The sequence below is a fragment of the Chrysochloris asiatica genome, unplaced genomic scaffold (assembly GCF_000296735.1).
Source record: "Chrysochloris asiatica unplaced genomic scaffold, ChrAsi1.0 scaffold00031, whole genome shotgun sequence".
NCBI lineage: Eukaryota > Metazoa > Chordata > Mammalia > Afrosoricida > Chrysochloridae > Chrysochloris > Chrysochloris asiatica.
In genome coordinates, this window is record NW_006408549.1 from 3,431,745 (window position 1) to 3,448,084 (window position 16,340).

General features: G+C 40.8%; 1 protein-coding gene across 2 annotated transcripts in view; it reads right to left on the reverse strand.

Moving 5' to 3' along the window:
• The window catches only part of MATN2 (matrilin 2), a 248,589-nt gene that overhangs the window by 103,527 nt on the left and 128,722 nt on the right, over positions 1-16,340 (reverse strand). For both annotated transcript variants that reach the window (XM_006859193.1, XM_006859194.1), the window contains exon 4: positions 12,222-12,344. In XM_006859193.1, coding sequence (XP_006859255.1) covers positions 12,222-12,344 — 123 coding nt within the window. The remainder of the gene's footprint in view (positions 1-12,221; positions 12,345-16,340) is intronic.

Genomic DNA, 16,340 nt, shown 5'->3' on the forward strand with positions numbered 1-16,340 from the left:
AAAAAAAAAAACAATGGAAAACCCCCCAGAAAAACAGTGGATCTTGCTGGTAGGACTGTAAAATGATGCCAACCACTGTAGAAAACAGTATAGCGCTTCCTCAGAAAGTTGGAAGTAGACATACCACCGTATAACCCAGTAATCCCTCTACTTGGTGTATGTCCACAAGACATTAGACCAATGAGACGTAGTTATAAGCATACTGACATTCATCACAACACTATTCACAATAGCAGAAAGATGGTGATGGCATAAATGCCCATCAATGGAAGAATGGATAAATAAACTTTGGTACATACACACAATGGAATACAATGCAACACTGAAGAATAACAATGGATCTGCAAAATACTTCATAATATGGATGGGTCTGGAGGACATTATGCTGAGTGAAATTAGTCAATCACAAAAGAACAAATATTGTATGAAACCACTATTATAAAAACTCAAGAAAAGGTTTTCATGCTAAAAGAAATATTCTTTGATGGTTGTCAGGGGTGAGTGGAAAGGGAGAGTAATTCACTGGGTAGAGGGTAGACACATTTAGCTCAGATGATGGGGAAGGCAATATCCAAGAAGAGGGAGGTTGACAGAAGAATGACAAAGACAGGTGAAGGCATAAGGAGGTATGCAAGGATTAAAGGGGATAGAGGTAAATTGTTTTATACAACCCTGTAGGTAGATACATGGACAGAAACACAGGCTGAAAGAGTAGGGGAGAAACAGAGGGAGTATTCCCGCAAATGTAGAAGAGTCTGAAAGAGAATATTTGCATATGGGTATTTATGTTGTTGTTGTTGTTAAGTGCTGTCCCGTCGGATCCGACCCATAGTGACCCTATACAGGGTTTCCAAGGAGCGATGGTGAGCTTGAACCGTCAACCTTACAGTTCAAACAACTTTGTAGTCTGGCACGTTAACCCACGGTACCACACTAGGACTCCATGGATATTTATACTAACCTGCGAACATTACTATGAATGTGGTGGAGCATACAGGGGGCAAAATGATGAAAACTTCTTAGGTGTTATCAAACATCTTAAGGCAATGAGTTGCTGGACCTGGGGGATCAGGACCATAGTCTCAGGGGATACCATGGTCAATTGGCGTAACATAAACCACAAAGACGATGTTCTACATCCTATTTTGGTGAGTAGAATCTGATAAAAGCTCATGAGCGGTCAGGTAAGGTGCAACTTATTGGTCTATCCATGTGTGGAAGAAAGAAAAGTGATGACAACTGAAGATGCTTGAAATCACCTATTACAATAGACCAACAGAGCTGGTGAACATCAATCACCATTACTCTGAAACCAGAAGAACTAGTTGGTGCCTGGCTACAAGGACCTCTTGGTAGCATAGTGGTTATGAATCGGGCTGCCAACCACAAGGTCAGCAGTTTGAAACTACCAGCTGTTCCGCCGGGAGAAAGATGAGGCTTTCTGCTCCCATAAAGATTTACAGCCTTGGAAACCCTGTACAGGGTCGCTATGAGTCGGAATTGACTCCACGGCACATAACCACCAACAACCACCAACAGCTTTGAAAGGGATCATATTAGAAGGGCATGGATAGAGTGGGAGAAAATGTGGAACAAAACTCAAAAAAGGAAAAGAAAAGGTCTGGGATTACTGGTCAGAAAGAGACTGGAGGAACCCGAGACTATGACCTTCAACCATCCTCCAGGTCTGTAACTGAATTCACCCTCGGGGCTCCACTTTCAGCCAAGCAGTAGATAAGTATATAGTGGGGGACAACAACACTTGTAAAGTATGATCACCATGGAATGGTTAAGATCAAAAGGGCAACATTTGCCTAAGGACAAAGTTACAAAGAGAGGGGCAGAGGAATGGAATGGAAATTGGAACTACATGAGGAAGTAGGATAACTGTTGTTGCGTGAAGGGAATTATAAAGATGAAGATAAAACAAGTACATGTTTTGTTGATGGTGACACTGATGATGTACTCTGTAAACCTTCACTCAATTCACAATAAAAAGTTACAAAAAAACAGAACAATAAAAAACAACCAATGGATTGCTTTTTGCCTTTGTGTCTCCCTCAAAGCACACTGAGTCACCAGCAGCTCTACTGCAGCTACCAGGAAGGATAATTTGGCCAGGGTTCCTGCTCTTTGCACATGTGTTCAAATACACATGGTCTGATCCAAAAACACAGCTTCAATATGTGCTGTGTTTCCACATATACAAGAAACATACAGCCTTCATCAAGTTAGACTAAATGACTTTCCTTGAATGGATTAACCAAGGTGTCTACCCAACAAAAGAAATGATGTTAGTTCTTTGTACATAAAATAAAAAATCTTCAATTATTGAAACAAACAATGGATCATTAATAGAACTAATCGTGACACTGATGGTATTAGGATCAAAGAACATCAAGCCCTGGCACACGCCCTAGTCTGAGTGTCACAGAAGTTGGTCATGCTGTGATCCACTGAGGCTCGTATGAGCAGTCCTCACTCTCCACCTCAACCTCCTCATGTCCACCATCTTGAAAATCTCTCTTGACCTGCCAGTTTAAAAATCCCTCAATCCCTGATTTAGACGTTTGACTATATATACTTTCTACCTTCCATCATTCAGGTCTATCTTGGACACCTACTTCTTAGTACCTCCTACAAAGAGAGGAATTTGCCAATTTGATTTCAAAGTTCTCAGACACAGGCAGTGCCACAGTGATGAGGAGGCCGTGTGTTGTACCTAAAAGGCAAAAAACCAGACTCCTCTTCTCTTGAACTTTCTCATTGTGAGCTCAGCCATCTCTGTCTCTCAGAGGACACCTGAGTATCCTGACCCCAAAATGTAAACTGGAAAGAGGCTGGAGGCTTTGCTTAGGCCTCAAGTCTAAGCCCCATACTCTTTTTCTACAGTGATTGAGAATAGAGCATCCGCTGTTGGCTCAGGTGTTTGAAAAGTCGTAGAGATGAAGCTCTTTTAACTGACTTCTACTTACACACCTCTTGGTCCATCAATGCTTTTTATTCTCTCTGAAAACTGGGACTATTGAGCATGTTAACTGTTCTAGCTCAGTGGGGAACTTGCATTCTGTGATGTTCTCCCACGGACTGAGTTGTAGGCAGACTGTTCTCAAAGTGAGCATCAACCTCACTCGAGAACCTATTAGAAATAACAAATTCTCGGTTAATATGCTGGACCGCAAAGTCGGTTTGAACCACAGGTCGGGGTTTCAAGCTCACCAGTTATTCCTCGGAAACCCCATAAAGGGTCGCTATGGGGCGGAACCAACTCGACGGCGTTTAACAACAACAAAAAACCATTGACCTAAGGAGCACTAGTGGCGCAGTGGCTAAGCACTCTATCACCAACCAAAAGGTCAGCAGTTTGAATTCACCAGCTACTCTACAGGAGAAAGCTGTGGAAGTCTGCTTCAGTAAAAATCACAGTCCTGAAAGCCCTATGGGGCACTTCTACTTGGTTCTATAGAGTTAATATTAGTCACAATGGACCAATGGCAATGGGTACCATTGATCTGTGGGATCAGAAACTCTAGGTGTGGAGGCTGTGTTTTAACAATAAGGAGCTCTGGTGGGTCTTATAGTACGTTAAGCACTGAGGAGCTAACTGCAAGGTCCGTAGTAAATAATATTATTAAATATTATGAAAACCAATGAAATATAAGCCCCAAAAGAAATTGAGTCTTTAAAAAAAAAAACTAAGTTGAATGCTTTGGAAAGACTCTATTAAGGTCATTTGTCAGTCAATGCTGGAGAGCCAGTCATAGATGAAAAAAGTGTCACTGATTGGGGAAAAAATACCATAAAAATTTTCAAGGATTCTTCTGTCTGTAGGTTGTTTGACAGAAGTCTTCAAATCTTTGCTCCAATTTAAAGGATCCCGACTGAAAATCGTAGACAAGACATTATGGTTTGGGAAAGAAAAATGTTGAAACATCACATCTTTGTCTGTAAATCAACATGGTGGCAGTGGTGGTTATGTGCCGTGGAGTTGAATGTGACTCATAGCAACCCTGTACAGGGTTTCCAAGGCTGTAAATCTTTACGGTTCTATAGGCGGCCCATGACACTTTCAATATTCTCCTCCAACACCATAACTTAAAAGCATCAATTCTTGTATGGTCTTCCTTAGAACCAATAGATCTGTGTTGGAAGAAGTCCAGCCAGAGTGATCCTTGGAGGCCAAGGTGGCCAAACTTCGTCTCTCATACTTTGGACATATTGTCAGAAGGGACCAGTCACTGGAGAAGGATATCATGTTTGGTAAACTGGAGGGTCAGAGAAAAAGAGGAAGACCCCCAGCAAGATGGATTGGCCAAGTGGCAGCATCAATGGGTTCAAGTGGGGCAACAATAGTAAGGTTGGCCCAGGATTGGGCAGTGTTTCGTTCTGCTGTGCATGAGGTCGCTATGAGTCGGTACTGACTCGATGGCATCTAACAACAACAACAACAAAATCTTTATGGGAGCAGAAAGCCTTAACTTTCTCCCGTGGAACAGCTGGTAGTTTTGAACTGCTGACCTTGAGGTTTGCAGCCCGATTTGTAACCACTACGCTACCAGACCTATGGATTTCTTACTAAATGTACACTAGTGTTTTAAAATAAAAACAAAATGGTTAGGATATGAAGTTTTTTATGATTCCCCTTTTTGAATGGCTTTTTCCATTTAACAACCAACCACAGGCCCAATTTCATTCGATAAGCTGGCTTCTCCCAAACTTTATTCTCACTCTGGTTTTGTTTTTACATGCACAGCTCTCTGGGGGAACTGAGTGGATGAGAGGCGATGGGAAAGGTAGGATTCCAGGGTTCCCATGCCCTGAGAACCCTGGCCTTTCCAATTAAAAGGTGACAAATCTCACGTTTAGTTGAGAACTGCCCACAGCGTAACTGCCAAGACTCTGGAGATGGCAGAGGAAGCCCACAGTGCAGCGGCTAGACATGAGGCGCCTAAAGGGTTTTTAGGTCAAGTAGCCAGTCTATTGGAGTCCCTGGTGCAATCGTTAATATGCTAAAGGAAAGGTTGGCAGTTCAAGTCCACTCAGAGCTGCCTCAAAAGACAGACCTGAGAAGATCTGCTTCTAAAAAATCAGCCACTGAAACATAGTTCTACTCTGACACACATGAGGTTGCCATGAGTAAGAGTCAACTCAATGGTAACTGGGTAAGCCAGTCCATTCAACTCTGACATCCTTTGCTGCATGTTTTGAGTTCTTAGCATACCTCCCTTAGTTGCAAAATTGTATTCATAAAAAGGGAGGCCTAAATTGAGGGGCAGATGTATGGAGGCCATCTATGTAGCAATGTCTCTATTTGTCTCAAGGTGGCATATATTTCCACCTAATCCATTCTCCGACGTCTTTGCCTGAAATCTCTACATGTTCCTTTACAAATGGGAAGAGTAATTTCCTAGTTGTTTTTCTCCAGCTCTCCTGATCACAAAGTGAGCTTGAAGCCAGTTTGCCCCATTTAGTCTTTGATCAACTTGTGAGAAGTCATTTTAGCCGTCTCCTACGATAAATGATACTTGGGTGCAAGATATTAAAACCCGAGACTGGCAGTTTCTGATTTATAATCTGGTCACAGTCCAAGACTTTATAGGATACATTTGAATTTTAACATTTGAGGATGGAGATGTAAGAAAACTCAAATTTGTTTAGAGAACTGGTAAAATCAATTTACTTCCTGAGCACGGATTCCTGTAAGACCCATTGAGTTAATTCCGACTCACAGTGACCCTACAGGTAAAGCTGCCCTATAGGCTTCATGGCTGCAATTTTTACAGAAGCCAACACAGCCACATCTTTCTCTCACAGAGTGGCTGGTGGGTTTGAACTGCCAACTTTTTGGGTAGCAGCTGAGTGCTTAACCACTGTGCCACCAGGGCTCCTGGAGCACATATCAGACACATAAACAAAGTCAGACTCACAAAGCCCCTCATCCCCAAGGCAAGACTGGATTTCTATACGCAGTATTTAAAAACACAGGGACAGAGTTTTCTAACATCAGTCTTGACAACAAAAAGTTTTGGAGAGATCCAAAACTTAACATCTGGAGGGTAAATCATGCTTCAAATATGAGGACTTGGCTGATGAATTAAAACTCTGACCTTTCAGTACAAAAATGGGTCCTGTCATTTCTTGTCCCCAACTTAAAAATCATACACCCCTCCCTCACTGAGGTATTAGATAGAGCAGAGTATGGAGTGCATTTTGAAGACAGCCACAATACCAAGCTAAATCCTTACCTTATGCAGAATTATCACTCTGGGTAGAGACCACAGCATAATTATTTAAATATACCATACATGTGACATTTTAATAAATACAAGGGATCATAAAAAAGGTTTTAAAAATAAGACAAAAAATCATAAAGGATTAGAAAATTCAAATTAACTAATATTTATCAGTAGCCTAATGTACATCTGGTGAGGTCCATGTGTATAGCTGTCTTTTATGTTGTTGAAAACAGGTATCTGCAATGAACAAATCGTTGGTCTCGAAAAATTCTATCATGTAATATGCAGCATTGTTTCTATCACCAAGGCCATATTTTCCAACTCCTGATCCTCCCTCTTTGTTTCCAACCTTTGCGTTCCAATCGCCAATAATTATTAACTCATCTTGATTGCATGTTTGATCGATTTCAAACTGAAGACGCTCACAGAATTTTTCAATATCATCATCACTGGCTTTAGTGGTTGGTGCGTAAATTTGAATAATAGCGGTATTAACTGGTCTTATACATGCATGGGTATTATCCTGTTACAGAAAGCGTTGTACCTCATGACAGATCTTGATATGTTCTTTTGATACTGAATGCAACATCATGCCTCTTCAATTTGTCACTCCTGGCATAGTAAACCACGTGACTGTCAGATTCAAAATGTCCAATACCAGTCCATTTCAGCTCATTAATGCCTAGGATATCTATGTTTAAATATTCTATTTCAATTTTTCACAATTTCCAGTTTTTCTAGATTCATACTTCTTACATGACATGTTCTAATTGTTAACGGATTTTTACAGCTGTTTCTCCTCATTTTGGGTTGTGCCCCATCAGAAAATGAAGGTCCCGGAGGCTTTACTCCATTCGCATCATCATGGTCAACTCTACTTTGAGAAGGCATTTCTTCCCCAGTTGCATTTTGAGTGCCTTCCAGCCTGAGGGGTTCATCTTCCAGCACTACATCTGAAAATATTCTGGTGCTCTTCGTCATGTTTCAATATTCAGTATTCTGATGCTGACAGTGTTTCACTGCTATTCATAAGGTTTTCAGTGATTAAATATTCAGAGGTAGTCCGTCTCTCCTTCTTCCTAGTCTGTCTTTGTCTGGAAGCTCATCTGAAACCCGTCCTCCCAGGGTGACGCTGCTCGTATTTAAAACACCCGTGGTATAGCTTCCAGTGTCATAGCAACACACAAATCACCACAGTACGACAAACTGACAAAAGAGTGGGGTACAGTAACACTAGATAACTAAGACAAGTGTTTCAAGAAAGGCAGGGAGAAGAGGTGAATTTTTTTAGCAGGGCATATATCCAGGAAGTAGAATTTTCTTATTTTAATTTTGTATGCATCTGTATTCTCATCTTTTCAATTTTTTTTTAATTAAGCAAAAATTTACTTTGTCATTTAAACATCATTCAAGGGGAAAACATTAAAATAATCAGAAATCCTTGAGATTATAATTAATGACTCAGGAAACCTATGAGTCCACTCTGTAAAGAATAAAAAAGTACACGTGGTCTCTGACCTCCAGTAGTTACAATATGATCGGACAGATAAGATGCAAACAAAACCAAAGTTACCTATAAATACAAGGCAATAGGTAAGCACAAGTTGAGAAAATCCAGCAGAAAATTCACCCTCCAAGACAGAGACAGATAATCTTTTAAAAGTGTAGTTTGGGATAGAAAATAATACAACTTCGATGACAGCTGCTGGGTCACAAATACAGAGACTCAACTCACGTGAAAGTGGGACCTAGACTTGATGGATAATAATCAGAACTCAACTAGAGGAAGATTTAAAAAAAAATAATTTTTGATAAAGGAAATGAGAGTAAATTGCTACGATTTGATGAACTGGACCTATACTCATGGAGGTAGTAGCTCAAAATACCAACAGAGAGGGAAGGAGTCTTCACATGAAGTATCAATGCTATCCCCTCTATACACAGGGTAGATAGGGACGGGCAACTTAGACATTGGCTACCTAAAATGACGGGGTGATAAAGGCTCGAAATGACTGGCTTACAAGGTTTCAAGAGGGAGTTTAAGAGTATGCTTGGGAAGATAGAGCCCCCAATGAACACTTCTCATCTTGTCTAAACAGGCCTGGTAAAAAGAGATGGGGATAAGATTCTTTTGCGTCAATAGTGAGTAATTGTTATCATGACTAATTGCAACTGTCACAATTGTAAAGGTAGAAGTTTTTTTTTTAAACAAAAACCGAGGAGTGGTTAGTCCAGAAACAGATGACCCTAGGACCATCAAGGGAGAAGAGCACAAGCAGAATGAGAGGCCTTATCCAGAGAAGCAGCGACACCAGAGATGAAGGCTGAGATGGGGACATGGAGAGGGGGAGCAGCTGAGGACTCTAGATTCATGGGAAGAGAGGGACTGAGAGCTGGTGGCCAGGAGGCAGACTTGCATATTATGCCCTTTGGTGGTTTAAATTATTATATATGTCTGAGTGTTTTTTGTTTTTTTTTTAAAAAGAGCTAAAATGAATAGAGAAATACTGCTAACTAATGGTACATGGAGAGGATTATAATCATTGTAATGAAACAAAGCATATGATTTGTTGAATGTAAAACTGATGATCTGCCCTGTAAACTTTCACTGAATTCACAACTAAAACTTAAAAAAAAAAAAAAAATAAAGAAAGTGAAAAGAGGACACTTAGTTAGTAGGCAACCCACCCACCCTTTATTACCTGGATGCAACAGTGAATTTGTACTATAAAGAGTGATTCAGGTCTGGAACTGAACATACCCTTGTCACTGAATTTTTAGCCAAACAGTAGATAGGGTTATAGTGAGGACAATAACACTAGTGGTGGTGGTGGTGTGCCGTGGAGTCGGTTCCAACTCATAATGACCCTGTAGACTATGCTAATCATGGAATGGCCAACCATTCAAGTTCTAAAGGACAGTACTTATTTAAGAACAAAATTCAGAAGGGTAGGAAAATAAGGTGGAATGGAAACAAAAACAGGGAGGGGTAAGATGGCGACTAGACAGACATACTACATATCCTTCTACAACAGAGATAAGAGAGGCCAAATGAAACAGACACATAGGACAATCCTAGAAATCTGAACCTCAGAGGACACATTAGAGATGTGGATTGAGTGCTAGCTGTGAGGAGAGACTGAACACTGTGGACAGTGAGCAAGGAAGACTGATTGGTGAACGGCCGGCCAATGTTGAACTTATGTGAGCAGTTTTGGTGACAGAAGATGGTCTGACAGAGCAGATTTATACAAGAGATAGGTAAGGTACAATTCCTGCTTCTTCTCCATAATCCCATGGTGACCAGCAGTGTGGCCACCTCCCACCTCACCCACGCCCAGCACAGACTCTGCTCTTCAGGAATTCAAAGATGTGTGGTTGTAAGCACACCAATGTGAGGTGGGGGCTGGCTGCACTGCATTGGTTCCTGGATTAAGGCGGGCTCAGCTCCAGACCTACAGAACCTGCAGAACGACCAGACCAGGATTAGTCTAGCAGAAACCCTCAGAGCCAGCCACCCTGCCCATGGATGCCCTGTGGTCCTAACAGACACTGAAACCAGCTCCAATAAGGGCCTCCACGAGCTACTTCCGGATTGAGTGTCCTGAACATAGATAACACAGTGTTCTACAGAAACTCTCCCTAAGACCAGGAACTCCACTGTCATATCCCTCCTGTACTCAAATTGTGAACTTCTTGGCAGGCTGACCTCTGCTCACTATCCCCTGAGTTTTCTCCTCTCCAGGTTCAACAGTTGCACGTGGGTTTTTTTTTTTCTCCTTCTTGTCTTTTCATTCCCCTGAATTTTATCCTTTCTAGTTCCATTGTTTAAGGAGCTCTGGTAGCATAGTAGTTATGAATTGGGCTGCTAACCTCAAGGCCAGCAGTTCGAAACTACCAGCTGTTTCGCAGGAGAAAGATGAGGCTTTCTGCTCCCGTAAAGATTTACAGCCTTGGAAACCCTGTACAGGGTCGCTATGAGTTGGAACTGACTCCACGACCATAAAAAACAACAACAACAATATATGTACTACATATTAGGCATTTACTATAATAATAATGTTTTATTATTATTATTATATCCACATTAATGATGAGAAAACTGAGGCTGTTTATTGGTGGAAGGACAAATGAGACTACGCAAGATTAAAGGACTTTCTTGACAAAGTGGATGCCACAATTAGGGATTTGCTGGCCTGCTCTACAGGTATGAGGAAAGCCACTGTCACTGAAGACATCGGTGGCAGCCCAGCTCTCCTGCCTCTTGTCCTGGCCAGTCATGCAATGTGGAGATGACCAAGGGACTGCAAGTTGGTACCTGAAGTTGCAAGGACTGTCCTTGAGATGTTTACATTTGAAACCACTTGTTTTTTCTGACTGTGGTATATCTCATTACATACAGCTGGACTCTTAATATCAGGCGGTCACCTGGGCCTCTCACTGAGTTGCAAGTACAGTACTTGGGAGGAAGGCTCCTTATTTTTCTTAGATGTGACATTCAGTAACCAGCCCACAACCAAGTGAATTTCAGGTATAACATGTGGACCACCTTAAACATACCCTCCCAATTTGATGGAAATTCACCCAGTGCTTTTCAAGTGATGTGAAAACAAAAAAACAAACCCACTGTTATTGAGTCCATTCTGACTCACAGCAAGCCTGTCTAGGGTTTCCGAGACTGTAAATCTTTTACGAGAGCAGACAGTCTCATCTTTTCTTCGGAGGACTGCCTGAATATCTGCTCTGTTCGCCTTCACTCAATTCACAATAAAATGTTTCAATTGTGGACCTTGCCGTTAGTAACCCAAAACCTAACCCACAGCACCACCGGTGTGAACTATTATATCTATGTTGTTGTTGTTAAGTGCCTTCAAGTCAATTCTGACCCATAGTGACCCTATATAGGGTTTCTGAGGAGTGGCTGGTGAGCTTGAACCACCGACCTTGTGCTTCAAATTACTTTGAAATCCAGCGCATTAACCACAGCACTCAGTCCTGTTGTGGTGCTGTAGGATAAGCACTGGCCCACAAGGTCAATTTGACTGAAAGGCTGGAGGTTCAATCTCCTCAGCTGCTCCTCGGAAACTTATACAGGGTCACTATGAGTCAGAACTGACTCAACAGCACTTAAAACAACAGCATCATAAATATGCTTTTTTTAAAAAAAGATTTTATTGTGAATTGAGTGATAGTTTACATGGAAAAACATCAGTTTTGCACTCAACCTATCATATCTTGTTTCACTGAAATGATTAATGATTATAATCCCCTCCATGTACAATCAGTTAACAGTATTTGCCTGTGTTTCTTCTTTCTTTCTTTTTTTGACATAAATAAAACATGGAGAAATAGATGTTCATTTAAACAACCAAAGGGCACATTTTGCAAGCCAGCCTCCTGCCCACCAGCACACGGCCTTTCTTTTGCCATGAGTCTACAGTCCTCAGATGCTCTGTCTTTCTATGCCATCACCTCTGCCTCCATCTCTGGTATTACTGCTTCTCTGGTTAGGATCCCACATTCTGCTCATGCTCTTCCCTCTTGATGGTCCTAGGGCCCCTCTGTTCCTGGAATGTAAGATTAACTACTCCCCTCTTTGTGTTACACAAATTCTACCTTTACAGTTTTGCCAATCGCAATTAGTCATGATAACAATTACTCACTATTGAATCATAAGAACCCTGTCCCCATCTCCTTTCACCAGACGCACGTCTAGGCAAGATAAAAACTACATAAATATGCTTTTTTCCTGAGCACTCACAATGAGAAGATGCTGACGTAAGCCATAAACAAAATCTTTAAAGATCAAGATCTGATTAAATACTAGGCCAGAGAACTGATCCCTTTCTTGAAGCCCAAAGGAAAATAACTTCATATGTGGGAGGTACATGCTGAGCCCCCACCCCCTTAACCCCCCTGCCCCATCCCCAATTCCCATGCTTAACTTGTCGTTCCTCACCAAGTGAGGCAGGAGGGAATACTCACCCTCACACTTCTTCCCATCCTCAGCCAGAGTGTAGCCGCTGTAGCACTGGCAAACGAAGGAGCCTGGCACATTCACACAGAGCTGTTCACAGGCATGGTCCTCCACGGCACACAGATCCTGGACTGAGGCAAGGGTTGCACCATAAGAATGTAACTCTGAAGAAGGTAGCACACCCTCCAGTGCAACAAAGGGCCCATACCTCTTTTAAAAATAACTCTTCAATTCACAATAGCCAAAATGTGAGGGGAAATGACACAGACGCCTATCAACAGATGAACGAATAAACAAAGTGTGGTCTATTCGTAACCAGTTGAGTTGACTCTGACTGTGGCAACCCATGGATTATGCTCCATGGCTCGTTTTTAGAAAGTAGATCAATAAACTTTTCTTCTGAGTGGACTCACACCTCCAACTTTGAGGTTAGCAACCTCGCATGGGAACTGTTTGTGCCACGCAGAGCCTCTATTATCTGTACAATGGGGTATTATTCAACTGTATGATGCTGTGGGCTAATGCGTTGGCCTGCAAGGTCGGTTTGAACCACAAGGTCGGTAGTACAAGCTCACCAGCCGCTCCATAGGGTCGCTGTGTGTTGGATTTGACATCACATAACAACAAATAGATTTGACATCACATAACAATAAAAACAAAAGAACCCACCCACGATTCAACATGAAATCATAAGCCAGGAGTTTGAGTGATGTAATAGTTAATCACTCGGCTGCTAACTAAAAGGTCTGTAGTTCGAACCCCCAGCAGCTTTGTTGGAGAAAGACCCGGCATTCAGTTCCCATAATGATTACAGCAAAAGGCACTTAACAACAACAGCAACATCAGAGAGATATGAAATTCTGATACACGCTACAACCTGGGTAAACCTTGAAAACATTATGTGAAATACAATAATCCAGACATGAAAGGACAAATATTATATTATCCCATTAGATGATATACATAGAATAGGCAAATGCAGAGACAGAAAGTGGATTTGTGCTTACCAGGAGCTAGGGAATGGGAGAAATGGACAATTCTTTCTTAAAAGGTATTGATTTTCTACTTGGGGTGATAAAAAAAGGTTTGGAACTGCATAGTGGTAGCACAAAACCATTAGTATAATTAATGCCATTAAAAAGTACACTAAAAATGGTTAAAATAGCAAGCTATACGCTATTCATATTTTGCAACAATTAAAAAATGAATTATTAAAACATTGGCAGTATTAATATATAATCACAGTAGAAAATTTCAAGATAAAACAGACTGTTCTAAATGCGGGAAAATTAATAAATTACAGGGTATCCCCAAATAAAAATAATACACCTGTACAAAAAAATAAAAATAGTAGAAAATCATAAAGATTCAGTAAGCATCAACACAACAGAAATTAAAATGAAAAGAAAACCCACAAACAAAATTAACTTTTGTTAACTTTGCTCTTATGTGTTTACCCTCTAGCCCAAGAATAATTTTCCCTCCCCACTGCCCTGTAACCAATTAACTTTTGTTAATTTTGTGGAAAAAGAAAATTATGTGGAAAAAGAAGCCAGTAGCACCACACACACACACACATGCACACACACACAAAAAGACCCACAGCAAAATGACAGCAATCAGTTCATATCTATCGATTGTTGTTGTTGTTGTTATGTGCCGTGGAGTTGGTTCCGACTCATAGCGACCCTGTACAGGGTTTCTGAGGCCGTAAATCTTTACGGGAGCAGAAAGCCTCATCTTTCTGCCGTGGAACAGCTGGTAGTTTTGAACTGCTGACCTTGTGGTTTGCAGCCCGATTCATAACGATAGTTACACTGAATATATAAATGGATTAAATGCACCATTCAAGAGACAGAGAGCAGAATGGATAAGAAAATGGGATCCTTTAATATGCTGTCTACAAGAAACACATCAAAAAGATGGAGAGCAGTCTGAACAGCATCAGTGAAAGAATGGTTAAACATACTTTGGTACATATACACAGTGGAATATTACACAGTGTTGAAGAATACTGATGAATCCAGAAGACACCTCACAACATGGATGAACCTGGAGGATAGATATTATGCTGAGTGAAATTAGTCAGTCACAAAAGGAAAAATGTTGTATGAGAACAATGTTGCTTAAAGTTAAGAAAAGGTTTTCTTAATTAAACAAACAATCTATGATGGTTACAGGGCAGTGGGGAGGGAAAATTATTCTTGGGCTAGAGGGTAGACACATATCAGCCCGGTGACAGGGAAGGCAGTATACAACAAGAGGGAGGTTAGCAGGGGAAAGATGAAGGTAGACAGACACAGGGAGGAATTCAAGTGTTAAGTGACTAGAGGTCAATGCTGTGAATTGTTGATACATGGAGGGGACTACAACCATGTAATGAAGCAAAGTATATGATTAGTTGAATGTAAAACCGATGGTCTGCTCTGTGAACCGTCACTCAGTTCACAATAAAAAGCTAAAAACCCAAACATTGGCCATATTAATATATGATCATAGTAGAAAATTTAGGAAGCAAAGTATATGAAGAAAAAAACCAACAAAAACACCCACCAGTAATCCCAACCTTCTGTGACCCTACCAACCAGAGCGAACCACCGTCACTGTCTTGTTGAGTTTTCCTTTCAGGTGAGTTTCTATGTTTACATAAAAACATGTTTTTTTCAAAGTTAGTACCATTCATGTCTATTAAATGCATGGATTCCTAGTATGACGCTGTCGGATCAGCACTGGACTGCGAACCACAGTTCAAACCCACCAGCTGCTCCTTGGAAACGATATGAGTTGGAACTGACTTGATGGAACTTAACAACAACAACACTAAATGAATTGGAGTCCTGGTGTGGTGCTATAGGGTAAGCAATGGACTACAAACCGCAAGGTCAGTGGCTCAAACCCACCAGCCACTCTTCAGAAACCCTACAAAGTGTGGATATCAGTTGGAACTCACTTGACAGCACTTAAGAGCAAAAGAACAGATTAAAAGCATTAAATAATTTTAAGTTAACACTGGTTTGTATTTTCTCTTGTCAAAGAAAGTACTCTGGAAGTATCTCGATGGTTGTTGAAAGCTATAATTTATCCTAAGGCCTTTGCATTTGTTTGCATCAAGTACTATTCCTGTCCTTTGGGAACTTAAAGTGCCTCATAACGACACTCTCACTGGTTTACATGAAGATAGTTCAGCACTGTCTTTGACATTTTGCAGATGGGAGCACAGTTAAAAAAGCTGATGTTCCACCGAAGACAAGGCAGGGCTAAAATGTGATCCTAATTCCCTTTGGGCATTTTTCTCATTCCATCTATCTGCAGGGGAGCTTTGAAAGCCCTCTTTGGTCTCTATTTATTCATCCTAATAATAAATGAGGAAATGGAGAGGCCAAAGGAGGCTGAGTAGAGACAATGAGGAGAGACTGCCTGTCCACAAAGTGCTGAGCCCTGGCTATTTTCTCCAATGCAGTGTGCCAGTGCACTTACAGGAATGTGTCTTCTGCGATGCAACTAAGAATAAAGCAGAGGATGGAAAATTAGAAAGGCGTTTTCAATCCATTAATAATTCTGTCCTTGCGTAAGGATGGAATGACTCTTTATTACCAAGGAGACTGGTTTGGAGCCTATGAACTAGTACTAGTTCTCCCAGACAGTTTTACCTTTAAAATGCTAGAATATCAGAAAGGTTTAAAGGGGTTGGATATACTAAAGAGAATTTTTTCTGGTTAAAAATATCCCTGTAGATTGTAATCATTGCAGTGAAATGCAATACGATTGCAACCATTGCAGTGAAATGCAATATGATAGGATGAGGGTAAAGCTGATGTTCTCCCATGTAAACTATCACTCAATTCACAATAAAAACTTGAAGAAAAAAAATCCCTATAACAGTTAGGGTAAAAATCCAGTTAACAAGAATGTTTGATTTATCCCTGAATTCAGTTACTAAACTTTAATACAATCTCCTAGATCTCTGAGTGTCGTCGTTCATTATGTTTCTAAATAAATGTAAAATATCAAATTGATAAAAAGGTATAAGTTGATCTTACTCATTACTTCATATATATATACATACATCACAACCTGAAAAAATGCTTAGGTCAAAGATTCTATAAGTAAATATTCTAATTTAAAAA